This window comes from Hemitrygon akajei, chromosome 14 (assembly GCF_048418815.1).
Source record: "Hemitrygon akajei chromosome 14, sHemAka1.3, whole genome shotgun sequence".
Taxonomy (NCBI): Eukaryota; Metazoa; Chordata; class Chondrichthyes; order Myliobatiformes; family Dasyatidae; genus Hemitrygon; species Hemitrygon akajei.
This window is the reverse complement of record NC_133137.1, coordinates 94689319-94716817: the sequence shown is the minus strand read 5'-3', so window position 1 is coordinate 94716817 and position 27499 is coordinate 94689319. Positions and strand designations below refer to the sequence as shown.

The 27499-nt window shown below is 37.8% G+C and overlaps 2 protein-coding genes across 21 annotated transcripts in view; one reads left to right on the top strand and one right to left on the bottom strand.

The window, feature by feature from the left end:
- The window catches only part of LOC140738806 (SRSF protein kinase 2-like), a 201307-nt gene extending 193522 nt beyond the window's left edge, over window positions 1-7785 (top strand). For all 11 annotated transcript variants that reach the window (XM_073066665.1, XM_073066663.1, XM_073066664.1 and 8 more), the window contains one exon: window positions 5983-7785. In XM_073066665.1, coding sequence (XP_072922766.1) covers window positions 5983-6167 — 185 coding nt within the window. In that variant the 3' untranslated portion in view covers window positions 6168-7785. The remainder of the gene's footprint in view (window positions 1-5982) is intronic.
- A 6453-nt stretch (window positions 7786-14238) lies between these two features.
- The window catches only part of kmt2e (lysine (K)-specific methyltransferase 2E), a 123122-nt gene continuing 109861 nt past the window's right edge, over window positions 14239-27499 (bottom strand). For 5 of the 10 annotated variants that reach the window (XM_073066651.1, XM_073066655.1, XM_073066658.1 and 2 more), the window contains 4 exons: window positions 23967-24055; window positions 18488-18631; window positions 17026-17126; window positions 14239-16863 (listed from right to left, as the gene is read on the bottom strand). In XM_073066651.1, coding sequence (XP_072922752.1) covers window positions 15076-16863; window positions 17026-17126; window positions 18488-18631; window positions 23967-24055 — 2122 coding nt within the window. In that variant the 3' untranslated portion in view covers window positions 14239-15075. Of the gene's footprint in view, window positions 16864-17025; window positions 17127-17878; window positions 17944-18487; window positions 18632-23966; window positions 24056-27499 lie in introns of all 10 variants that reach the window. The other 5 variants (XM_073066660.1, XM_073066661.1, XM_073066654.1 and 2 more) reach the window with 5 other exon arrangements.

Below are 27499 nucleotides of genomic sequence, written 5' to 3'. Positions count from 1 at the left end.
CAACAGTAGATGCAATCTCAATGGCTCTCCACAGGGCTTTAGACCACCTGGACAACACAAACACCTACGTCAGGATGCTGTTCATCGACTATAGCTCAGCATTTATTACCAGCATTCCCACAATCCCGATTGAGAAGTTGCAGAACCTGGGACTCTGTAGCTCCCTCTGCAATTGGATCCTCGACTTCCTAACCGGAAGACCCAGTCTGTGGGGATTGGTGATAACATATCCTCCTTGCTGACGATGAACACTGGCACACCTCAGGGGTGTGTGCTTAGCCCACTGCTCTACTCTGTATATACACTGTGTCTAGGCATAGCTCAAATACCATCTATAAACTTGTTGCTGATACAACCATTGTTGGTAGAATCTCAGGTGGTGACGAGAGGGTGTATAGGAGTAAGATATGCCAACTAGTGGAGTGGTGTCATAGCAACAACCTGGCACTCAACGTCAGTAAGATGAAAGAGTTGATTGTGGACTTCAGGAATGGTAAGGCAAAGGAACACATACCAATCCTCATAGAGGGATCAGAAGTGGAGAGAGTGAGCAGCTTCAAGTTCCCAGGTGTCAAGATAGGAAACATAGAAACATAGAAAACCTACAGCATAATACAGGCCCTTCGGCCCACAATGCTGTGCCAAACATGTCCTTACCTTAGAAATAACCAAGGGTTACCCATAGGCCTCTATTTTTCTAAGATCTGAGTATCTAACCTGGTGCCAACATATTGATGCAGTTAAGACAGTTTCTATACTTAATTAGGAGCTGAAGAGATTTTAGCATGTCAACCAATACACTCAAAAACTTATATAGTTGCACCATCGAGAGCATTCTGACAGGCTGCATCACTGTCTGGTATGGAGGGGCTACTGCACAGGACCGAAAGAATCTGCAGAAGGTTGTAAATCTAGTCAGCTCCATCTCAGGTACTAGCCTACAAAGTACCCAGGACATCTTTAGGTAGCGGTGTCCCAGAAATACAGCGTCCATTATTAAGGATCTCCAGCACCAAGGGCATACCCTTTTCTCACTGTTACCATCGGGTAGGAGGTACAGAAGCCTGAAGGAACACACTCAACGATTCAGGAACAGCTTCTTCCCCTCCGCCATCCGATTCCTAAATGGACATTGAATCTATGGACACTACCTCACTTTTTTTAAGATACGGTATTTCTGTTATTGCATGTTTTTTTAATTATTCAGTTTTTTTTCTCTGCTAGATTATGTATTGCATTGAACTGCTGCTGCTAAGTTAACAAATTTCACTTCATATGCTAGTGATAATAAACCTGATTCTGATTCTGGATGCAGGGCTCATGAGTTGATAGGAGAGGACCCTATCCCTTTTAAGATGGGGAGAGCACAGATGTCTGAGAAATGGAGGAGGTGCAGGTGAGGGGAGCATCATTGGTGGAAGAAGAGAAACATTGGTGCAGGCAGAGATAAGAGAAAGTTTGCAGATAAGAGAACAGGTCATTGGTGCAAGGTGGGGTATTCATTACCACAGACAATTGTGGAGGCCTTGTCACTGGGTATACTTAAAGCAGAGGTTGATAGCTTTTAGTATGGGTGTCAAAGGTTACGGGGAGAAGGCGGGAGAATGGAGTTGAGATGGAAATAAATAAGACCATAACACATAGGAGCAGAATTAGACCATTTGGCCTATCTGCTTCATCATGGTTGATCCAATTTTCCTCTCAACCTCAATCTCCTGTCTTCTCCCCATAAAACAGCCATAATTGAATAGCAGAGCAGACTTAGTGGGCCAAATGGCTTTATTCTGCTCTGATGTCTTATTGTCCAAGCTTGCAGGTCACTTAAGCAAGTGGTGAGGAAGGCAAGTGGCATATTGACTTTAATTGCAAGAGTTGGAATTAAGAAATGGGGAAGTCATCTTACAATCAGAGATTATTAGTGAGGCAATGTTTGGGTCCCCTTATTTAAGAAGGGGTCCATTGGCATTGAAACCAGTATTCAATAGACTAAAAACTGGGATGAAAGGGTTATCCTATTACAAGTAGCCAAAGAAATTTGATCTATTTTCTTGGCAGTTTAGAAGGATGGAGGGTTATTTTAGTAAAACATATAAAATCTTTAGGGTGCATGCAAAGATGTTTCAGCTGGTGGGCAAATCTTGAACAAGAGGGCAAGATTCAAGGGTCATTTAAAATACAAATGACTGGAAATTTGTAGTAGCTGGACATTGTGGAGGCTGTATCATTGGAATATTGAAAGAAGTAGTTTGGTAGATTTTTGAAAGATTGGGAAATTGATAGCAATGACGAAGTGCCACAGAAGAGGAGATGAGGACTGGGACAGATTAACCATGATTATATTGAATAGCAGTACAGACCTAAGATGCTGACTGGTGAACTCCCATGTTCATACACGATAACCATTTAAAATTAATTGGCAAATGATCTAAACGTTTAAAGACCCAAATATTGCTGCTGCAGGGAATTGCTTTGTACAATAACCAGGAAAGAAGGCGTGACGATGAATTGATTAAGTTAATCTGAGGTTTAAAAATACCTGACTGAAATTAAAAATATATTTTTTGCAAAGCTATTTTAATTTCAATATAAATTCTCCAAAAATAGTAACCTACTAGTAACCAACTAACCTACTGGCAGACAGATTAGGGAACATTTCTTTAAAGATCCAGATTACTTGAGGCATTTACTTTGCTGAATTGCACATAAATTGAATGATTCTGAGCAACAGATCTGAAGATTTCCATGTCATAACTTCCATAATGTCTTGTTATATGTGGCACAACATTCCATCTCTAAATTATAGAAAATACCATGTTCTTAGACTTTTAACTTGATCTGCCTTTACAGATCAAAAGGGAAATAATAGATTTGAGTAATCTGGTTTAAGATTGGATCAATTTATTGTTAACTTGGATTCTTCTACAGAGGGTAGGAGAGGGAAAACTTTCCATTCCTATGAAGAGGGGCTCAAATGAAATAACCTCCTTTCTTGTGTTATGCTTAGTTGCCTGATGGACATCTTTTTTAAACATAGTACAAATTATCTAGATTTTTATCAGCCCAAAAATATTCTATGTAATCTTTTGAGAGTGTTAAGAGGTGGTTATGAGGTTGTACAATAAAATTATTTTATACTAAACATCAATAATCCGCTGAAATTGTTGGGAGGTGACAACTGGTTGGCCAACTTTGTAAGTAAAGTTAATGTAGACTTTAAAGAACTATTTGGTACAGAGACTCTTGGGGAAACTTGGTATGAATAAATTTAACAACCCAAGAGGTGGTTCGCTACAGCTTTCATTATGATCTCTAGACACATACCTTGATGATGTCACAGGCTGCTTCCTTTAAGGAGTGGGATTTGACTTGAAAATTCCCAGGGATGAATAGAAAGCCTCTAGTAGAGCAGTTTAGTGTAGATGTGAGTGCAGTAAGGGGAGGCTGAACAGATTCAGTTTGTGTTCATCTGGGCTGTTTATATAACTAGACTTTTCTAAATAAGCTTTGACTGTTGAGGGTAAAATTAGTGAGTCTGTAGGTTTTTTTTGTGGTGAACCAATTGATATCTCGAACAAGACTTTTGCCTTTGGTAAATGCAATTGATGCTTTATGAAATTAAGACTTAATAAATGTTTTAGATATGGAGTTTATAAGATGTAACTAAATGTACTGAGATAAGGGGAAAGGATGCACCATGAAAACTGACTGATAGTAAATGGAGAAAGAAAGCATTGCTGAATCTGGAGTCCAGAGCAACAGACAATCCAATTGAATTGTATGTTTTATATTTTAAATGACATGTTACTCGAGTCCCTTTGATTACTCCAGTTGAGCATTGCTGTAGAGCAGGGGTTCCCAACCTGGGGTGCATTGTATAAAAAGGGCTGGGAACACTTGCTGTAGAGGGACTAGGTTTTCTATTAAGGGTACCATAGCTTTTTGCATATATTTCCATGGAAACTTCAGTGGTACTGTGATTTACTCAGTTTTATTTTAAGTAAATTGAATTGGGTTTGAAATTATTATATTGACAGTTGATATTTAAATGAACAGTCTTTCAGATTTCAATAAGTGAAAGGCCAAGGCAATTTTGGAGGGTTAATATGTCCATATCATATGCCATAAAGGTAAGGTCTTGGGGAGTGTTGAGAAACAGGATTATAGTGCACAACGAATCTACAGATCCTTAAAAATAGCAGTACAAGTAAAAAGATAATATAGAAAGCATAGGGAATACTGAGCTTCATTAGTTGAACAAGAGAATATAAAGAGCATGGAGGTTAACATGGTGTTTAATAAACATTGGTTAGGCCACAGCTAGAGCATTGTGTGGAGCTCTGGTCAGACACAATGGGAACAACATGATAGTAGTGGGTCTGATGGAAGGGATGCTGAGGAGATTTATATATTGTCTGGTATGAAAATTTTCAATAATGAGGAGACACTGGATAGGCTGGATTTGTTTTGCTCCAGGAGGAAAACAAATCCAGATTTTCAGGAGGGTAAACTTATAAAAAGCATCTGATCGGAGGAGGTACCTGGCCAAGTACTTAAAATCTGTGCTGCTTGCTAACTGGCTGGAGTGTTCATTGATATCTTTAATGTCTCACTTTGGCAGTTTGAGATACCGACCTAATTCAATTTACTTCACTTACGCCACTGCCTAAGAAGAACATGGTAACCTGCATCAATGATTATCATTTTCAGTTGTACTTACATCCACAGTGATGAAGTGTTTTGAGCAGTAGGTTATGAAATATCTCATGTCCTGCCTGAGAAGTGACTTGGATCTGCTCCAATTTGCCAACCATCACAAGTCAACAGTAGGTAACATCTCACTACCTCTTCATTCAACCCTGGAACATTTGGACAGCAAAGATGTACACATCAGGATGCACTTAGGCAACTACAGCTCAGCATTCAGTACTGTCATCCCATCAAAACTAATCAGTAAACTTCAAGACCTGGACCTCATAACTCCTTGTGCAATTGGATCCTCAATTTTCTCACTTGCAGACCAGTCAGTTCATATTGGCAACATCATCTCTTCCATGATCTCCATCAGTGTAGGTGCACCACAAGGTTGTGTGCTAAACCCCCTGCACTTTACACTTATGACTGATGGCATGGGTTTAACATAATGAATAAGATGATAAGAAGGAATTGGGGTTCTCCCCCCCCCCCCCAAATATACAGAAGGTCATTGCAATCTGAATGCATTTTCTGACAAGATAGAGGAAGCAGATACTCTCAACATTTAAAAAGTATCTTCACACAGACTTGAATTGTCAAGGCATAGAAAGTTACAGATCTAATACTGGTAAACTGCATTAATGTAGAATGGTACCTGTTGGGTAGTATTTACATGATGTCAAAAGGACCTATTTCTGTGCTGTGTGACTGACTCTTGCATTGGAACAAAGGTGATGAATTGGTTTTCAGAAAAAAATGTGATTCTGTAAGTGGCTTTAAAAATTGATTTCAGCAGGTTCTCCAAGATTTGGTTTTAAATCACTGCATTGTACATCAATGAGTAACTAGTCTATGCTCAAGCATTTTAAATGTACTGAGCAGTGACGTGATCCCTAATGCTAATTCAAATAAGTAGTAAGAAGGATGCAAGGATGGAGTGTTTAAAATCCTCAATATCCTGTGGGTTTTAATGCTTAATTTGCAATATAGTATTGTCAAAATTTAATTTATCTTAGGGAAAACCAGCTGAAGACATAGGCTGATAATGTGCTCATTCATTTTATTTCAAAGCCAAAGTTAAGCACCCATAAAGAATTTAATATGTATTTCTTAGTTAAAAGCCAAATGATTTGTGATGTGAAATTCCACCTATATATTAATTATGCTATAGGCATCAGGTTATAGAAACTACTTGCATGTTGTAAGAAAAAGTTATTTCAGGATTTTTTTTCAGAAGATTTTTAATTAGCTCTTGTTATTTTTACTTAACATTTATTATTTTATACACAGGTGAATTACGGCACATTACAAAACTAAAACCCTGGAGCCTATTTGATGTACTTATTGAGAAATATGGATGGCCTCATGAAGAAGCTGTGCAGTTCACTGACTTCTTGCTGCCCATGTTAGAAATGGTTCCTGAGAAACGAGCTTCTGCAGCAGAATGCCTCAGACACCCCTGGCTTGGCTCTTAGCAGCATTTACAACTTTCTTCAGAGAGCTGACGATGTTTATCATGGACCCAGCAAAGTGGCAAACTCTGAAGCATCAGGGGTGTAATTCCAAGCCTCCAAGATCAGGCCATTTTTCACTCAAGTACAGTTAATGTTTGAACTTTTGCTTTTGTGCATTGTGTTTTTGGGAAGGGTAGTTTTGTCTTTAGCGAAAGGTAGCTGACTCTGCTGAAAACACTTAACATGTCTTGATGCTTTGTTTCTTGTGTCGCCTGACCATCTCATGTTGAATTTCCTAACTTGAAAGTAATAAGATTTTTTTTCATGCATTTGGATATTTTTTGTACTTATTTATGAAAATTGTTTTAGCTGATGAGTATTAATATTGAATGATAAGGTAGAGGGGAGATGCTACTATATAAGGTAAGGAAGTAGCTGAGATATTGCAAAGAGCTGTACAATTGTATCCAATGGAAAAGAAGCATTATTCTTGTAAAATCTGTAGATTTTCTTGTAAAATATCTTTCCATATAATACAGAAATGGGACTTAACCTATAATATTTTCATGAATGACTTGTGCTGAGAGAATGCATGTTTTGGAGCTTATTTACTTACAAATGAGGCTGTATAATTTTTATGTTGGCTCAGAGTTAAATATTGTGTTGCTGGGTACTGTGTGTTTACTAATGCCTTGTAAGTAATTTTGCAAACTAACCAGACTTTCAGAAATACATTAGTCCTATTTCAGTCCTCTAAGGAGGCAAATTGCTTGGTTGCATTGCCCATTTTGTAATCATTGCAATCGTCCCAATTGTCTATCATTATTTATGAATTCCCAAAAAATTATCCTCCACAGTTTTACCTTTTTAATTTCTTACTGTGCTTCAGCATTGTGGGGTATATAGCCAAGGAAAAGATTTGTGATCTGTACTTAAGCTGCAAAAGGAACAAAAATGAAAACATGATTTTTCTATGTGCAGATTTAATATTTTGTCACAAAAGATTATATGTTAAAATGTTTTGCTGTTAGTACAGAAATTATACTAATTGATATTAAAATAAAAGTGAACATGTTAAAACTTGGTTTAAAATAACTTGCTATATAGCAAACCCTACAGATTTGCATAAAAGGAAAGTTGACCTTGGTCTGTTTACAGCTTTGCTTTCTCAGCATCAGACAGTGGCACAACAAATTGCACTGGTCTTTGTAGTTTTTTCAGGGATTAACAATGTAAATAGAGATTTTTTTTTAATCATTCATGGAAGCATTGAATTCTTGAAATGTTAGTTTAAGTATTTGAGTTGCTGTGTGTAATTAAAATTTTATTAGATAGCAAATGTTGTGGTCAAATTGCAATTCAGGCATGTTCTATCTCATCAGTAGTAAGATTTTCTACTTGTTGGGTCTTCAAGTGTGCACTAACCTCTAAACAGTCAATGATGTGAAAGTAGACTGACTAGTTTCATTCTGATTGTCCACTTTAATTATGGTGCCACTATTTCTAAATCTACCAGTTGCTGGTTTATCCATCTGCCTTTGCAATAACTAGATTGTGGATAAATAATTCTGGTATTGTAACAATAGCAAATGTTTTGAGGTGCTTGTGACTGTCTAATTAAACTGTTTTGTTTCCACAAGTTGTGTTGCTTATTGGAATGGCAATGGCAAGATAATTTACAATAAATTATTTAGCTGCACATAGAATGCTATATGTATGATTCTGGAATAATATTTAAATTCAAAATGGCTAGAGTCTTGTTGACATTTAAACTAATAATGCCTTCATTTGGTCTGTTCCCAGTACATCACCCAACAGTGGGAAAATATTCAGAAAAGTTCAGTTGTTTCGTAACATTTCATTCCCTTTTCTAATTACAGCCCCATTTTTTTCATTTTTATCCTTGTCATCAACATAGGCTTTTTGGTAGCTCACCTTAGCTTGTAATATGGTCTTGCTGGGATGCTCATCACTTGTTCTTTGCTTCTGGTTAAGAAGGCAGTCATTGTTTGACTCACCCATTATGATAGACATCCTCTTGAAAAAGCAAGCTGGTATTTCTTCAAGTATTCCATGTCTTGCAAAGTTCATTCATATTCCCTATTTAATTAGTTAACTTACTTTGTTCAGGTGATTAATTTCCAAAGTTTAGGGCATGGAGGTTAGGTAAGTATATATACATTGTGCCTTCAGGATAATGTAAATTTGGGATTACCTATTGTTCGTTTGCTGGTTACTTTCAGTGTGTCATTTCAGGTTGCAGTGCAGGTTTTTGTGAGTGTATGTACCTTATGGTTTTTGCTTCCTTGTTGAAACTTGTGAAATTGTTTTTGTCTTCTTACAACATCAGTATCCTAACTAGTTATGCTTTGTTGGTCTTAGTCAGCCTACAAAGGAGAGGTTAACATCCTGACACAATGGTGCCAAGATACCCTCTCCCTCAATGTCCAAAAAACAAAAGAGCTGATGGTGGATTAGAGGAGGAACGGAGACAGGCTTGCCCTGATCAACATCACTGGGCCTGCAGCTGAGAGTGAGTAGCTTCAAGTTCCTCGGAAAACATATCACCAATCCTACCTGGTCTGTACACACTGACTTTGTGGCCAAAAAAACATACCAGTGTCTCTTCCACCTCAGGTGACTGAAGAAGTTGGGTATGTGCCCCCAAATCATTAAGATCTTTAAAAGGGGCACCATTGACAGCATACTGACTGGCTGAATCACCGCCTGGTATGGGAACTGCACTATCCTTGATCACTGGGCACTATAGAGAGTGGTACGGACAACCCAGCACAGCTATGGAATTGAACTTCCCTCTACTGAGAGCATTTATAGCAGCAGCTGAAGAAACAAGGTCTGGAAGATCACTGGGGACACCAGTTACCCTGACCATAAACAGTTTCATCTGGCAAACGGTACTGCAGTATTAAAGCCCAGACCAACAGGCTACAGATCAGCTTCTTTCTGCAACCCATTAGACTTTTAAATTCACATGTCTGTACATTTCAATGGTGTCATAACACAAAGATTTTTACTCCCTCAATGTGCGGGATGGATGTAAGATTTAAATAAATTCTAGTCATTTGATGATTATAAACAGCATTTTCCTCCACTTTGAGAAATTGCCCCAATTCATTTCACTTCTGTATATCTAATTGTAACCAGTGTCTCTAGAAATGGTTTCCTCCCAGCCTCCTCACCTCTAGTATTTCATCTTTGCTGTTTCTTTCTTAGCTTCATTCTGCCTATTATGCCTAAACATGGAGTTAGTTCCACTTAAATTCTGATACCACTGTGCAGGGCTTGTGCTACTATTCAATGAGCTATATTTCCCCCAAATTAAGTATTATTCTTACTTTCTTGGTTACTGCCTTAAGTTGAACCAGAATTTGTAGCTTTTGTGATCGTCTAATGCTGTTATTCTCACTACCTGTGTGGTAGCAACATTTCTAGTCCCGTTCCTTTGAGCACTGGTGCTCCCCAGAGTTGTGTGCTCAGCCTGCTGCTGATGCCTGTGATTCAGCTCAAACTGTGCCATCAAACTTGCGGATGAACCAGTAGTGGTTGGTCTCCATCAACAACGATGTTGAGTTGGAGTACACGGAGGAAGTGGAGTGTCTGGTATACTGGTGTGAGGAGAACAAGAAGTCTGAATGTGGAGAAGACTAAGGAAATCATTGTGGACTCCAGGAAGGGGCAGATGAATAAACCTCCTCTGCAAATACATAGCTTCTCTGTAGAGACAGTCAGGTTCATCTGGTCCCTCAGTATCACATCCCTGAACAAGAAGACACAGCAGTGCTCCTATCTGGCATGGGACCAGCCGAGCATAAGACTAGACGAACTGAAAGGATCATAGGAGCCTACCCACCATCTATTAGGAACATTTATCAAGAGTGCTGCGTACACAGGGCTCTATTATCAAGGATCCTGCCCATCCAACATTTTCTTTGACTTTCTATCATCAGGGAGCAAACTCCAGTGCATAAAAACAAGAACAGTCAGGATGGGAAAGTTTCTTCCCTAAGGCCATTTGGGCTTCTGAACTCCCTGCCACCTCACATTTGAAGTATCACCTGACAAACCTTATGCACTTTACTTAGTTTTTTAAAAATGCATAATTCATCTGCAGATTTTTTCCTTACTTTCCAAGTTATTGTGTTTATATGTATGTTACATGTACTATTGTGTTTTACAACCTGGTTTGGAGAAACATTTCATTTGACGGTATACATGTAAATAATTAAATGACAATAAACTTGACTTGTCTGCAATTTGCCACAAATCCTTTATAATATCTTCACCCAATTCCAATCAAAAAACTGCAGTTGCTAAAAATCTTTTAAATGGCAGTCTTTGAAACACCAAGTTAACCAACAACTGCAGAGAAACAGAGCTGAAAAGAATGAGATAGTTATTTCATGTACTGTATGTGACAGCGCTTCCTTCTTCCCTCTATAGATCAGACTGTTAGTGGGTTTTGCTCAATTTAAGGATTATTATACCTAACTTTATTTCATTACAATAAATTCATTTAACCAAGGAATGGCATTATCAGAATCCCTTTGTATAGTACACATAACTTGGCCTTCGCTTGGTAAGGCTGAAAGAAATTGAGCAAATTCTGTTTTTTGGAACAGCCTTTTATAACAGGAGATTCTGTGGATTTTAGGTAGCTATCACATTAACATGCTGGTAGATGCCTCATCTCTAACTTTATGCTGCTTGTGTCTATTCTCACAAGTCCTATCACTATTACCCTTAATTGCTTAATCAAGAGCTACAAGATAGCAATTTTAAAATTGGCACATTTTTATGGTGCTTCACTGCTATGCTCCTCCTCTTTCAAGAAACTCCTTTGTAATCCTGGCTGAACTAGGATCTTCTATTTCTGGGGTCTTCAGTATTCCCACATATAATCACTCTTCAAAATATCTCTTAAAATTACCTTCTTTGATCAAGCATTGTTTTGTATCTGATTATCTGTTTTCAGTGTTCTTTTTTAAATGAAACTTATATGAAGCACATAGGGATATTTTGCAAAGCAGTATGAGAGTGAGGGGCCTGGGGATAGATTGGGTGGAATCAAATTGAAAGGGATGATGGGCAAAGGAAAGCAGCTGGCTGGGACAGAAACTGGAAGGTGATTGGAGGAATTAGATTAATGTGTGTGTGGTGAGGAAACATCAAGGGTATGAATTTTTCCATTTCCAACAGTGTCTCCTTATGTATCTTACAACTCAAGATACCATTGTTCATGCCATTGAATTGTAAGGCATCAAGGAGATGTCCTTCCAACTTGCATTTGGCCTCCATAGCAATGAAAAAGGCTGAAGTGAAGAGATAAAATGATATGCAACCAGAAATTTGAGGTTTCCATTACAGACAGAACTTGTGTAGTCCACAGAATGTTCATATATCTGTTTGGTATATTAATGCAGCGGAGGCTAGGTGGGAAGAGGTGCAGATAAACATTTTCCTCAATTGGAGGTGGTGATTTGGTCCCTGAATGGTGCTCGGGGAGGGGGGAGGAAGAGGGATGAAGAAGCAAGTGTTACATCTCCTTGAAATGCAAGGGAAAAGGTAAGGTGAGTGGCTATAATGGTGGACCAGGGAATTATAGAGATGATCCTTGAAAAAATCTGAGGTGGGGGGTGAAGAGAATGTGAAGGCAGGATTACTTGGGAGCTGGTGGAAACAGCAAAGGATTGCATGTTGATTGCACAGGCTGCTGAGGTGGAGAAGAAACAAAACATTATTTTGAGGGAGAGTGAGACCAAACTTCTGGGATATGAAAGAAATCAGTGTAAATTCCATTAACTAGTAGAGGAATTGAGAAAAATAAATTGCATCCTCGACTGAGGCAAGGTGGTTGCTAGTATAATCTAAGTAGATAAAGGGAGTCAAGGAAGATGGCAGTATCACATACAACACCAGGATGCTCACAGTGATCCAGAACAGGAAGTGTCAGAAATAATAAAAGTATATTTGTAGTCACAGTATAGTGGTTCTCCATCCCCCTCGTTCTACCTATCACCTACCAGCCTTTATTCCCCTACCCTTCCCTCTATACTACCAATCTTTCATCAGTTCCAGTACAGCGTCTTCACCTCAAACATCATCTTACACTATTTGTTTCCACAGATTTTGCTTAACTTGTTTTCCTTCCAGCATCTGTAGTTTGCTTTTCACATCAGATTAAAAAGATTGTTAACCATAAAGTGGGAGGAAATCCTATTAAGAATACTATATAGACATTTATCTCATCGCACAGAGTAGTATTAAAGTAGTAGCAGAAGGCAATCTGTTGTAGGAAAGTTAGACATATTAAAACTTAGTACGATGTTGCTACCAAAAATCAAGATTGAGAATAAAATGAGAGGGGTATAATGGGGAGGGGGTGGCAGAGTACTTATTAGAGAGAACTATGGCAATAGAAAATATTCAAACTTAATGAAGACAAAAAATAGAATCCATACAGATTGAGATAAAAAGATGATGATCAATCACACTACTGCATGGCTGCCTTTTGTAAATACTGCCATAGAACTTTTTTTTTGAGATTTCTTTTCCATCAACATTTCACCTGAATCAGGACTTCTCTCCCCCCCCACCCCGAAATGGTGAGACAAGTTTAGTAATAAAACATAATTAATGAATTTATATTGCACCAGCTTAATCATAGAACATGAAACTGTAAGTGCCTTAGTAATGGTACCTAAAATTCACAGCTTAAAGTTAGTGTAGAAAATACAATATCCCAGCAGCTCAAAGACAAGATAATTATACAGAATTAATAAAAGTTTCTGAAGTAAAGAATAACTACTTGAGAATTGAATGGATTTTTTAGTTTGAAGAGCAAGTTCAAAATTAAGGCGTTATTTTCTTTTTAAAACCCAAAAATCATCCATTTTTACCCGGAAAGTATCCTGTGGAAATTAACGCTGACCTCAACTGAATCTACACTGGTAGTGAATACCTTTCACACAGTTGCAAAATGATCTTGAGTATTTCTCAAGATATTATATCCTTGAGATTAAGTGCCAATATTCAATTCATACTCTGGAAAATACATTGGATATGTTATCCAAATGGTTTTTTTGGCCAAAGAAAATCAAACTAAAATAATCTGGACTTGCATTCTTTAAGCATCTTGCATCATCCCCACGTTTTAAAATCTTTTTTTGACCTTTGGTAGCTATTCAAGACCATGGACATTTCACAGCATTTTGAACTTGTACTCTCTCCCCCACACACATACCCACATGCCCTAGCAGTAATAAGCAAATGGCTGTAGCTGCCAAGCAATGCTCATTTGACTCACTCCTCAGTTAATGAACCACATTCTACATATTAATTTGAATAACTTGTTAATTCTTATATTCATGGATGATAGATTTCTTTAACGATTCTGCAGTTCAGCTTACAGCTATATCTAATTTAGAATAGCTTGCATATTTTTAATCCTTTGGGGAATCTAAAATATTTTAGCATGGGGGAGAACCCAACAATCCCATGCTGGTTCAATACAAGAGTGCTCTGATCAGTTACATTCTGGTAATGCTGCAATTACACCAAGTTACCTTGAACATACTTCAAAATTACCATCTTCTTTTTACCTTTTATATATTACCTCAATTCACAATGGGATATTTGAAATCTATTTAACCTGCTGATAACAAGCAGCAAATGTTCTGCATTTACTGAAGCTCACAGTGGCAGAATTGCTGTGAAATAAATATGTAAATAAGTAAGTGCACTCACATATATATAGATTCATTTATGCAGGCAGTTATAAAATGATCATTTTTTAAACCTTTTATCTTGTGTATACAAACCTATGTTATTTACCATTTTTGCTGACAGCACATTACCTTTATTGGAGTTTTGATTTGCCATCTCTTCCCCTATTCATTTGGGTTAACTAAGCAGTGGCAAGATCAAGAATTAACAATGAAATAGTTAAACAAAAGTAAGAATAAATATTAATCCAGTGTTTTCTGCTATCCTGTAATATTAAGTATGCATATTAATACAAAACTTTTAACAATGTAGGTTTAAAATGTATATAACACAAAATCCTAAGTCCACATTTGTCATTTGTAAAAAAATGCAATTTACTGTGATTTATTAACATGGATTAAAATGCCCAGTGCTGCAATGTGACAGTATCTTAAAAAAATTAAAATTCTTATACTAAGCTCACAAAGAACATACACATTTTTGCAAAGGGACTCAAATGTACAACAGTATTCAAAAATGGGACAGAAGCATTGGCGAGTGTTTTTTTTTTACAAAGGAAAAAGTAAATACACAATTATTTACATAACATCTGCAGAAATTAGAAATAATCTATACATTAAATTACTTTCCTACAAATAACCAATAAAGTAAAAGAACCACACTGCAATGTTTCAAAACCAATATTGCATTGTCCTGCTATACTTTAATAGTATACAAAAAATTTTACTACAGAAAGAAATTGAACAAAAATAAGTAAATTGCTTGAGTGCCAACACTCCTTCGAAGTGCAGTTATATTTAACATACTTGAATAAAAAAATTTATACAAAACATTCAATAAATGCATTTTTAAATGCAACAATAAAATACTAAATTACAATTTTGAGCCAACCTGTGCACTACAATATCAGATAGGATGGCTGGAATGTCTACTTACAAAATAAAATTTAAAATGCTTTTTTTGTCCCACTGGCTTCACAAACATATATGTACAACTCCAACAGGAGTAAAATGTTCTTAAGAATCAAGAACAGTTATGAAAGACAAACAAGGATGAGCACTGGTTTTAAGTTTATTACAATCTCTAACTTACAAGTCTTAAGAAGTATCTTCAAAAGATACATTACATAAAATATTTACATCTTATTTTACAGAATTATGTTCAAAATGGGTTACACAGCCCCATTTCAGTGCCATCCTGAGCTGTGAAAGTTATTTTGCTGGAAAGATGGTGGTAACTGTGGCCTAGGCACAGAAATTTGTTGGGGTAATGCAGGGATCTGTTTAAGTCCTTGACCTGCATGTGGAAGCGACACCACACTAGGGGATGGAGGATGGAATCCTGGGCTTGCAAGTGCTGCAATATTATTTGCTCCTTGTGACTGGTGGTGTGAGCCTTGTCTTGGCAGTGAATGGTGAGATCCTGACCCTGCAGGTGGAAGTGCAGATCCTAGATGATGTGTAGGATGGTGACCCAAAGTTTGATGGGCCCCAGGTGGATGATGATGTGGTCCTTGAGAAGTTGAATGATGAGATGCTTGTCCTGGGGTAACATGGTGTCCTGTTCCATGAACTGGAGCTGGGGGTGGTGGCGGTGGTGGTGGTGGCGGTGGAGGAGGAGGAGGAGGTGCGGAATTAAGTGCAAGTTGATGTGGTGTTGCAGTTCCAGAAGCTGGTAAACATTGTAGTCCAGTTGCAGAAGGTGGAGGGTGATGGGGTGTTGGCCCAGGTGGTGGTGGTGGTGGTGGTGGATGATGTCCTGAAGTTTGAGCATGTAGTAGTTGCCCCTGGGTTGGTGGTACTGGATGGACTGTACTGGTTACATGTGGCAACGGTGGTGGGTGCTGGGTCTGTCCTTGAGGTGGAGGATGTGAAAGAGGCAGAAGATGTGATCCTGATCCAGGTGACTGAGACACTGAAGAAGGTGGTTGTGTTGCCGATGTTGAGGAAGTGTGATGCAGACCAGAACTCACAGATGGAGGATATTGTCCTGTAGATGACGCATGATGTACAGAAGCAGCTACTGCTGATTGTGTCCCAGAAGATTGCAATAAAGCAGAACCTGGAGACTGTGCAGGACCTTGGTGTAAAATTGTCACAGGAGAAGACGGAAGTAAACTGGATCCAGGCAAATTTTGGGTAGAACTTGGAGCAGGAGAAAATGCTCCTTGCTGGAGAACATTTGTTCTTGGCTGACTGAAAGTTTGAAAGTTCCCAGAAGATTGCTGGTTTTGATAATAGGTGGGTGGTGGTGGTGGCGGTGGTGGTGGAGGAGGTGGTGGTGGTGGTGGTGGTGGCACACTGCTGCTTGAGTGTTGCTGGCTGAACTGATTCAGACCAGGCTGATGACTTGAAGGTGCTGTAGATGAAGAATAAAATGTTGCATTTGTCTGCTGCTTTTGTGCTAAATTCCCAGGTTGTGATGATTGATAGTACACTTGCCCCACAGTGACAGGGGTTAAAAAGGATCCTCGGTGTGATGTGACTTGTGCAGTTCCCACCTGAGGTGACTGTGAATGAATTGTCCTGTAGGATGATCCCAGGTGCTGCGACTGAGACTTTGGCGAATGCAGAAGCGTATGAGGCTGGGGTTGAGAACTTGATGGAAGGTAGCTGGACATTCCAGACGTGTGAGAGGCTGGAGATTTAATAGTCTTCTCAGAATGTGATGGAAGCACAGGACACTGAGTCTTCAATGGAAGCTGAGTTGGCTGAACACTAGATGGTTTTACAGAATTCTGGGATTGTAGTGGACATGGATGTTGTGAATGATGTGGATTTCCAGACTGGCTGGCAAAATTATTTTTTGTTATTGGCTGGGAATCATACTGAAAATGGAGCTTCTGTTGTGCCTCAGATTTAGGTTGATTTACATTTGAAGTCTCAGTTATATTAATTGTACTCTCAGCTTGGGAAGCCTTTGCCTGCAGCTTTATCTGGGATTGGGAGGAAACTGGAGGCGGTGACGGACAAGGCTGTTGAGTTAAAATACAAGATTTTAAAAATCAATAAAACTGAACACAGGACACAGAACAAATTGTTCATTGGTGTACTGTCTAATAAGTTAAAGTTTTTATAGAAATATCGATGCATCATACAACACATAATACATAATAAAATAATCAGTAAGAACTTACCTTGTTTAATTTTGTAGGGCTTATATTAGGCTTTTGCGAACTCACTGGAGAAGGACATTCTTTTTCAGAAATTTGGTCTGGGACTTCAGCTTCTGAAACTTCTGTGGAAATAATACAAAAGTTAATTATTGTATAGCAACAAGGCACATGGAAGCAACATAAGAGCAAAACAAATGTAAAAATTGGTAAGTATTAAAACAGCCATTTTTGTTCCACTATCTTAAATCCAAATGATGTATTAGCTAATGCTGTGCAATAACTGAGGCATGGCGCCTATCTTCAATGTACAGAGTATATCAATGCATAGAACCACAATTTACTACCTTTTATCCTCAACAACAAGAAAAAAAACCTAATGTTTGTTTGTTAAGCATAAAAAATTGGTTTACTTAATTAATACCTCCTACTCTTTAGAGAAATGGAACAAAATAATTTTATTAAAGTTGTACTTTTAAGTTGCTGGTGATTTTCGTTAACATCTATTTACAAATAAGACCATGACAAACTACAATAAGCAGTTGTCCAGCAAATATATTTCCCTAACTTTTTAAATCCATGCACATTTGTGAGCTGTAACAACTAAATATTTTGACGAGAGCTTTTAAAGGAATACTCTACAATCAGAATATACAATTTCAGGATTTTTTAAATTTAGAGTAACTTTATAATGTATTCCTTTAGATTTCTCATCAGTGACCACAGCTAGACTTTTTGCATCGTCTCCTAGCAACCAGCTAGACTACGGCATGGTTAGTACGTAGTCTCACAATTCAAACATTCTTCGAGAACTGGCTCAGGCTGAATAATGGAGATTGCAATGTTAGACAAATATCTAAATGTTTTGATCAATTACCTTTAGAAGACGGATAGAAGTTTCACAGTTCTCTTCTTGGAAGTTATACTTGTGTTCAGACACCTCTTCAAGAGGTAAGACAAAAACCAGGGGAAATGCATGATGTTTAACTTGTACTTGGTGAAGTGAGCAGGCTTGAAGGGCAAATAACTCCTTTCCATCCCATATCTTTCCTGTGTCTTTACAAGGCTTGTATAGAGCCTTTCTGTGGAGTATTCCTTTAAACATTTACCAGCAGAAATGCACAAACCACTGGACAATATCTGCTTTACAATATTCATACACCTAGCTGCCATACTGAAAATGGAAGTAGTAATATAAATTCCAGAATACAAAAGAAAATCGCAAGTACGATGAACCCACTTTATTTCATATTATACATTTTACTACATGCACTTTTACTAAGTACAAAGATCTAGAAAAAAATCAATTTACAATTCAGCAATTAAACCAAGTTATTCAATGGTTTACATTCAAATGAATTATTAGTACAAGCATTATGGAGCAATAAAGGGAGTCCAATTTTATTATGACATTAGAAAATATATTTTAAAATAATTACAAATCACATAAATGGTGGAATGATTATGGAATGCCTTCTCTACTGACCTAGGTTAGATTCACTGGAATGAAAAGCTGGGGTCTTCAGTTGGAGACGTGGAATGGGTTTTGTACAATGGGATGAAGGTGGAGTTTGGAGATGAGACTGTGGCCAATGAGTTGATGTTGGGCTATGAGTGGGTGAAATCGTTCCTACAGATGGAAGTCCCAACAAAAAACCATTAGAAGCTATAGACTAAACTCAATTGAATAATTTGAAAAAAAACTTTAAAATCTAACTTAAAATAATTATCAAAGTTAAACAAAACCCTTACACAGATGTGGAATTAATGATCATAAATGGTGCCAACTACTGGACAATACAAATATCTTGAAAAGAACAGGGATAGAAATGTATCCTCAGTTAACTGTAGAGGTGTATCCTCTGTTAACTGTACTAAACAAATAATTTAACAATGTTTGAACTTCATTTTATTGATTTCACCAGAATCTAACTGCTGAAGAACAGAATGCAGCAGCAATGTTACATGCTCAGCTCGAGTGATCGAGGATGATCTTTTACCCCATCAAGTAGCAGGAATATTATGACTTACCTATATTGTCTACCTTATAAATTATGCAATCTTTACTCACATTTTATCTCGCTGGCCTTCATTCCTGATCAACATTAACTATTGTGTAATCAACAGCATTACTGTAAAAATGGGTTCCTTGCTTTCAATTCCTTCTATAACCCTAGTTAAGCAACATCGTAATTTCAAAAAGGTAAACTTTTAAAATCGATCTAATTGATGCAGCCTTTCCTATTTTGCTAATCTCTGCAGCCATATATCCTTATTTATCTGAAGACCTACCTGAAATATTTACTATTCATTTTCCTCTGCTGAACTGTTGAGCTCTTCCAGCATCCTGAGAGTGTTGAGTCATATATCCTTCTCAGAATACCATGGGACATAGGTGCAGAATTAGGCCATTCAGGGTGGTTAAGAAGGCCTATGTTGTCTTAACCTTCATTAGCCACAAGGTAATGTTGCAGCTCTTTAAAATCCTGGGGAGATCACACTTGGAATATTGTGTTCAGTTCGGGTCACCTCACAGTAGGACAGTTATGGATGCTTTAGAGAGGGTGCAGAGGAGATTTACTAGGATACTGCATGGATTAGACAGCATGTCTTATAGGTTGAGTGAACTACAGCTTTTCTCTTTGAATTGAAGGAGGATGAGAGGTGACTTTGATAGAATTGTGCAAAATGATAAGTGGCATAGGTCGAGTGGATAGCCAGAGACTTTTTCCCAGGGCAGAAATAGCTAACATAAGTTGGCATAATTTTAAGGTGATTGGAGGGAAGTATAGGGGGAATGTCACAGCTAGGTTTTTATACACAGAGTAACTGTCATGTGGATTTCCCTGTAAGGTATATGGATGGTAGAAAAATGAAGGGCTATGTGGGAAGGAAGGGTTAGATTGATCCTGGAGTAGGTTAAAAGGTTGGCACAACATTGTGGGCTGAATGGCCTGTACTGTGTGTTCATACCTCTTCTCCAATTTTGGCCCCTTCATCATTTAGTTTACTGTTTAGGGTCTGAACTTCAATGCCTACCTTTGGGCTTCTTCACCTCTCTTTCCATATTTGACCCCTGTCCAAACTTTCTGCCTTAATATCAGGCTTGTCAATTATCTGCTCGATGATGTTCCTGCCTTGGGATATTCTAGATGGCAGAGAATTGCAAACTATCGTTTTGTAATGGTATAATAAACCTGCTTTGCAATCAGTATTAAAAAATAAGCATTTTCAATTTCCTCTTTTCTTGTAGCACAATAGTAATGATTTCTCTGGGCAGGCTTTACACGACTGTTTCTGTTATATCATGTAGTTTAGATTTAATGAGATAGTCAATTCTTCATACCGCTGAGGGCTTGTATACTGTGTAGAGAGGTCTGAATTTCCTACTGCATTAAAGTACATATTCAACATTTAGAAGAAATTTGAAAATACCTAAATCAAATTCCACCAAAGAACTAAAACCTGTTAAAATAAGTGATTCAGCCTCATTGCTGTAAATTTATAACTTTGTTCCTGACTTGTTAAGTACACTTACCACATATTTCCACCTATTGTTCCATGAGGACAGAAGAAATAGAAGCAGGAGCAGATCATTTGACCCCTTGGATCGTGGAAAATCTTATTTCATCACTACTTTCCTGCATTAGTCACATATCCGTCTTTTCCATAATAGCTACAAATCTATTAATTTGCCTTGAACATATTAAATGTCTGGGCCTCCACTGTCACCTAAATTGAAAATTTCAATGATTATTGAAATTTTGTCTCATCTGTACCCTGAGTGATTTAACTTCTGTGACTACTGAATCTAGACATTCCAACAAGTGAGAAGGAACACCTCTCTACCTGACCTGTATTTTCTATCTTTTAATGAGAACAACTCTCATTCCTCAAAGCTCAAGTATATACCCCTAGTCTGCTTAGCTTCTAGGTATTCTGTTTATATCACTAAATCCTTCCTTAGCTTAGGAGACCAGAACAATTCACTAGGATGTAGCTACACATGGGTTGTAACTAATCCCAGGAAGATATCTTTAAATTCTTAAAAGACAACATGCCTTTTGCTTTCCTAATTGCTTTCTGCACCTGAAAGTTAACTTTTGAGATTTGAGTATAAAGGTATATAGATCTCTTGGAACTCCAACCGCTTTCAAGCTCTCACCATTTAAAAATAAGAATTCCTTTTCCACCTCACATTTTCCACATTATCCCTGTCCTTGTCTATTCACTTATATTCCCCCAAAGCCTTGCTGCAACTTCCCTACAGCCTAACCTACCACTCAGCTATTTATCAAATATTTAATCACTTCATCCAAAGCTGCACACCAGCACTGATCACTATATCATTACTGTCATAGACTTGCAATTCAAAAATGAATGTTGATTCCCATTCTCAATACTCACTAACTAATCCACAATCTATGCCAATATGTTTTAATCTCAATCCCATGCTTACGAATTTTGTTTAACCATCTCTTTATTAAGGTTATGAAGTCTAAATACACCACATTAACAGTTCCATCCTTTTCTATTCTGCTAGTTACAGCCTCTGTCCAAAGCACTTGTTAAATGTGTCTTTTTTTACATAAATCCATGTAATAAAAAAAATTACTACTTCATTTATAATGCTTTCCAGCAGTTTCTTTAGGACTAATGTCAAACCAATTAGTTCATATTTCCATTTCTCTTCCTCTTTTTAATGAGTTTACATTTACTAACATGTAAATCTGCAGGAACTGTTCTGGATTCTATAAATTTTTGGAAGATGATAACCCAGGAGTATAGGACATCAGCTTTTGGGGATTCATCACCCTTCAGTTCCATTCATTTCTACAATGCTAATTTTTTTTTAACTAATGCAGGACCAAGGCACGAGATAAAGATTGGGAAGTAGAGTATAATTCTAGAGCATTCAGAGTCATAGAGATATACAACACAGTAACAGGCCCTTTGGCAAACCAAATCTATGCTATCAAGTACCCATTCACACTAATCCTATCCTATAATTTATTTCAAGTTCTCCACATTCCCATCAACTCCCCAGAATCTACTATACACCTATACAGGCACTACAAGCTATTTACAGTGGTCTATTGACCTATCAACTAAGGAAGAAACACAGGGCGGAAACTCACACCATCTCGAGGAGAATGTACACACTCTATGAAAACATTCCCAAGGATCAAGAATGAACATGCGAGGCAGCAACTGTATTACTGTGGCTACAAGTAACATAAAAGCAGGCATGTTCAAAGTAGTTCTGTGTTCTCTCTCTTCATTCACAAATGTTGGGAATTGAACCAGAATTAACTCCCTTTACATGGAGAAGATTCTCAGGGATAGGATCTACTCACACTTGGAAAAGCATGGATCTAGTTGGAATAGTCAACATGGTTTTTAAGTGAGCTACCTTACAAACCTGATTAGAGTTATATTGAGGAGATGAAGGTGATTTATACGGTAACACAGTGGACATGGACATCAGTAAAGCACTGATAATGTCCCTCAATATAGGCTGATCCAAAAGTTTAAAACAAGTGGAGTCCATGGCAACTTGCCAGGGTGGATTCAAAACTGGCTTGGTCATAGAAGGCAGGGAATAATACTGTTATTCTTATTGTGACCAATGGTATTTTACAGGGATCAATGCTGGGAGCTCTGCTGTTTTATATACACATGACATTGACAAAAATGTAGGTGGAATGATTGGTGACACAAAAATTGGCAGAATTATGGACAGTGAGGAATGGATAATGCACAGTAGGATATAGATCATTTGGAAATACAGGCAGAAAAATTATAAATAGGAGCAAAATCCAGACAACTATGAGGTGCTATACAGTGGGAGATCAAATGTAAGTGGAAAGCATACAGTAAATAGCAAGGCCATTAGGAACAGTGATGTACAGAAGGAACCAGTGGTACAAAACCATTAACTCCTTGATAGTGGTGACACAAGTGAATGTGGTGGTAAAGCAGGTGTAAGCCATAACAGCCTTCATCACTAGTGATACTGAGTATTGTCAAGAAGTCATGTTGCAACTGTCTTAAAGTTTGGTTAGGTCACATTTGTACTACTGTGTTCAGTTCTGGCTTCAGACAGGATGCAGAGGAAGTTCACCAATATTAACTTAAGACGAGATTGCACAAACATGGATTGTTTTCTTTAGAGCATTGCAGACTGAGGAGTGAATGAAGGAAATAGAGGAATGTAGTCCACGTGCAGGTACATAGGATTGGTATAAATTGTCATCATGTTCAGCACAGACATTGTGGTTTGACGTGCTGTACTGTTCCATGTTCTAATTCACAGGATTTTGGAAACTGTAAAGTGCATCCACCATCTCTAAAATGACTTCTTTCAAAACTGTGGGACATGGGTCCTGTTAAATTAAGAGTTTTCAATTCCAATAATTCTTCCAATGCTCTCATTAGCTAATGCTAATTTCTTTCAACTCCTCTTTCAATCAAGACCTGTTGTTTTTCAACATTTCAGGAAGAGACTCAAAATATTGGTTTAATTTATTTTCCATTTCTTTATTCCTCACTGTACTTTCATCTATCTCACTCTGTAAAGTATGCACAATCGCTTTTCCTATCTTTTTATGTACACATTGAAGCATTTTCTTTTTTATGGCTCTTTCATTTTCTTTACCAGTGCCTTGGTCCATCAGAATTCTGAATTTTTTCCCCTTCAAGATTATTATTGTTTTTGGAAACATAATAAAGCTGTAATATTTGATTTTAATCTTTAAATTCTCTACTACCACTCTGCATATCAACAGCTACATCCAGATAATAAACATACTGCTGGTTCAGTGATAGCAAATTGCATGTGGTTGTGATAGATCTTTAACAAGAGAAAGCAGCAACATATGCTTAGAGAGATACTGCAACAGGATGCTAATCCATCAATTTCTTTGTATATAACATAATAAAATGAAATGGTTCATAATACTTACCAACTTCTTTTTCTTTTCTATGATCACTCAAAAGCAGTGCTCGCTGGTAACTTCTTTCCCTTACTTTTTCAACTGAAGTTGAAGCAATCCTTTAAAGTAAAACGTTGGATGGCATCAATGCATTTGTACCATGCAACATTCCAAAATCTTTTAGAAGTTATTTATTCAGCTGACTAAACAAGATTTGCCACACATTCAGAAAGAGTAACAATTTTCTTCCTTCTTACAAAGTCGGTAAGTGATTTCGAATCACTCACAGCATTTGTCAATAGTGACCAGAGAGCTATAAAATATCAAAATTCCTCCCCCAATGCACATCTCAACCAACCCAAGATACTTTAATAGTAGTTGCATTTACCCGAGACATTTAAAAAAAGTTGAAGTATATTAAAATCAATTAAATTAACAAAAAGATAGTATTTTTCAACACATTTTCCTATACACTTTTCTTCCACAAACTAGTGCAGTTTCCTTTAAAAAGTACTCATACTTTGTGCATATAGTGGTAAATTCCAAAATCTAATCACTTCCTGAATGAACTTTCTAATTTTTTCTACTTTTCGTAAAAAGATCTAATTTGTTCAATAATCTTAATTTTAAAGAACTCAGCAGGCCAGGCAGCATCTAGGAAAGAGTACAGTTGATGTTTTGGGCCAAAACCCTTCAGCCAGATTAGTCATTTCATGATGGACTGCACTGAGTTCAAAGGTATGTTCAGTGCCTTTGAAATGGTCTTGTACCTTTCCCCAGATCTATGCTTCTCCATTAACATTTCACTGACTTGTCTTAAATGCTCTTTGTCTTCATTTTGGTTTTGTCTGTTGAAAATCTACCATACTGTTGGACCTTACAAAGAGGGGTATTTATTCTTATGAATTTATGGAAAACAGATGATATCCAATTTTCTGCATCAACAAATTCAGTGAATTGGTGAGGCAATGCTGTACATTGCACCTGAGGAAAACTGGCGTAGTAATTACAAAGGGGATGAATACTTTTTCAGCCTCACTATTTTAGTTTTTAATTTTTACTACATTGTTGACAGGTTTTGGAACTTTTCTTTTGATTTGACATGATGCACAATGTTTTGTAGATTAGTTCAAAAAAACCTACTTCAATAGAACCATAGAACATTACAGCACAGAAACAGGCCTTTTGGCCCTTCTTGGCTGTGCCGAACTATTTTTCTGCCTAGTCCCACTGATCTGTACCTGGGCCATATCCCTCCAAACCCCTCTCATCCATATACCTGTCCAAGTTTTTCTTAAATGTCAAAAGTGAGCCCACATTCACCACTTCATCTGGCAGCTCATTCCACACTCCCACCACTCTCTGCGTGAAGAAGCCCCCTAATGTTCCCTTTAAACTTTTCCCCCTTCACCCTTAACCCATGACCTCTTTTTTTTTCTCCCCAGCCTCAGTGGAAAATGCCTGCTTGCATTCACTCTATCTATACCCATCATAATTTTATACACCTCTATCAAATCACCCCTCATTCTCCTACACTCCAGGGAATAAAGTCCTAACCTATTCAACCTTTCTCTGTAACTCAGTTTCTCAAGTCCCGGCAACATCCTTGTAAACCTTCTCTGCACTCTTTCAACCTTATTAATATTCTTCCTGTAATTAGGTGACCAAAACTGCACACAATACTCCAAATTCAGTCTCACCAATGTCTTACAGAACCTCACCATTACATTCCAACTCTTGTACTCAATACTTTGATTTATAAAGGCCAATGTACCAAAAGCTCTCTTTACAACCCTATCTACTTGTGATGCCACTTTTAGGGAATTATGTATCTGTACTCCCAGATCCCTCTGTTCTACTGCACTCGTCAGTATCCTACCATTTACCTTGTATGTTCTACCTTGGTTTGACCTTCCAAAGTGCAATACCTCACACTTGTCTGTATTAAACTCCATCAGCCATTTTTCTGCCCATTCCTCCAACTGGTCCAAATCCCTCTGCAAGCTTTGAAAACCTTCCTCACTGTCCACTACACCTCCAATATTTGTATCATCAGCAAATTTGCTGATCCAATTTGCCACATTATCATCCAGATCATTGATATAGATGACAAATAATAATGGACCCAGCACTGATCTCTGTGGCACACCACTAGTCACAGGCCTCCACTCAGAGTAGCAATCCTCCACTACCACTCTCTGGCTTCTTCCATTGATCCAATGTCTAATCCAATTTACTACCTCTCCATGTATACCTAGCGACTGAATCTTTCTAACTAACCTCCCATGCGGAACCTTGTCAAAGGCCTTACTGAAGTCCATGTATACAACATCCACTGCCTTCCCTTCATCCACTTTCCTGGTAACTTCCTCGAAAAACTCTAATAGATTGGTTAAACATGACCTACCACGCACAAAGTCATGCTGACTGTTTCTAATAAGTCCCTGTCTATCCAAATACTTGTAGATCCTATCTCTTAATATTCCTTCCAATAATTTACCTACTACCGATGTCAAACTTACCAGCCTATAATTTCCCGGCTTACTTTTTGAGCCTTTTTTAAACAGCAGAACTACATGAGCTATCCTCCAATCCTCCGGCACCTGACCCGTGGATATCAACGTTTTAAATATTTCTGCCAGGGCCTTGCAATTCCAACACTAGTCTCCCTCAAAATCCGAGGGAATACCCTGTCAGGTCCTGGGAATTTATCTACTCTGATTTGCCTCAAGACAGCAAGCACCTCCTCCTCTTTAATCTGTATAAGTTCCATGACCTCCCTACTTGTTTGCCTTGTTTCCAAAGACTCCATTACAGTTTCCTTAGTAAATACAGATGCAAAAAACCCATTTAGTATCTCTCCCATTTCTTTTGGTTCCATACACAGCCGAACACTCTGATCTTCAAGAGGACCAATTTTATCCCTTACTATCCTTTTGCTCTTAACATACCTGTAGAAGCTCTAAGGATTATCCTTCACCCTGACTGCCAAAGCAACCTCATGTCTTCTTTTAGCCCTCCTGATTTCTTTCTTAAGTATTTTCTTACTCTTTTTATACTCCTCAAGCATCTTATTTCCTCCCTGTTGCCTATACATGTTATACATCTCTCTCTTCTTTATCAGAGTTCCAATATCCCTCGAGAACCTATATATTTTAAATTTAGAAAATGAGACAGTAAAATGGGAAAATAGTTGTGGGTACTGAATATTTTTTCAAGCACTGCAAAATCGAAGTGCATCATTCTAAATTTATCAACAATCAGGTGTACAAGATGATGAGAGGCACTGATCGTGTTGGATAGTCAGAGGCTTTTTCCCAGGGCTGAAATGGCTAACACAACAGGGCACAGTTTTAAAATGCTTGGAAATAGGTACAGAGGAGATGTCGGGGATAAGTTTTTTTTACTCAGAGAGTGGTGAGTGCGTGGAATGGGCTGCTGGCGATGGTGGTGGAGGTGGATACGATAGGGTCTTTTAAGAGACTCCTGGTTAGGTACATGGAGCTTAGTAGAGGGCTTTGGGTAACCCTAGGTAATTTCTAAGCTAAGGCCATGTTCGGCAC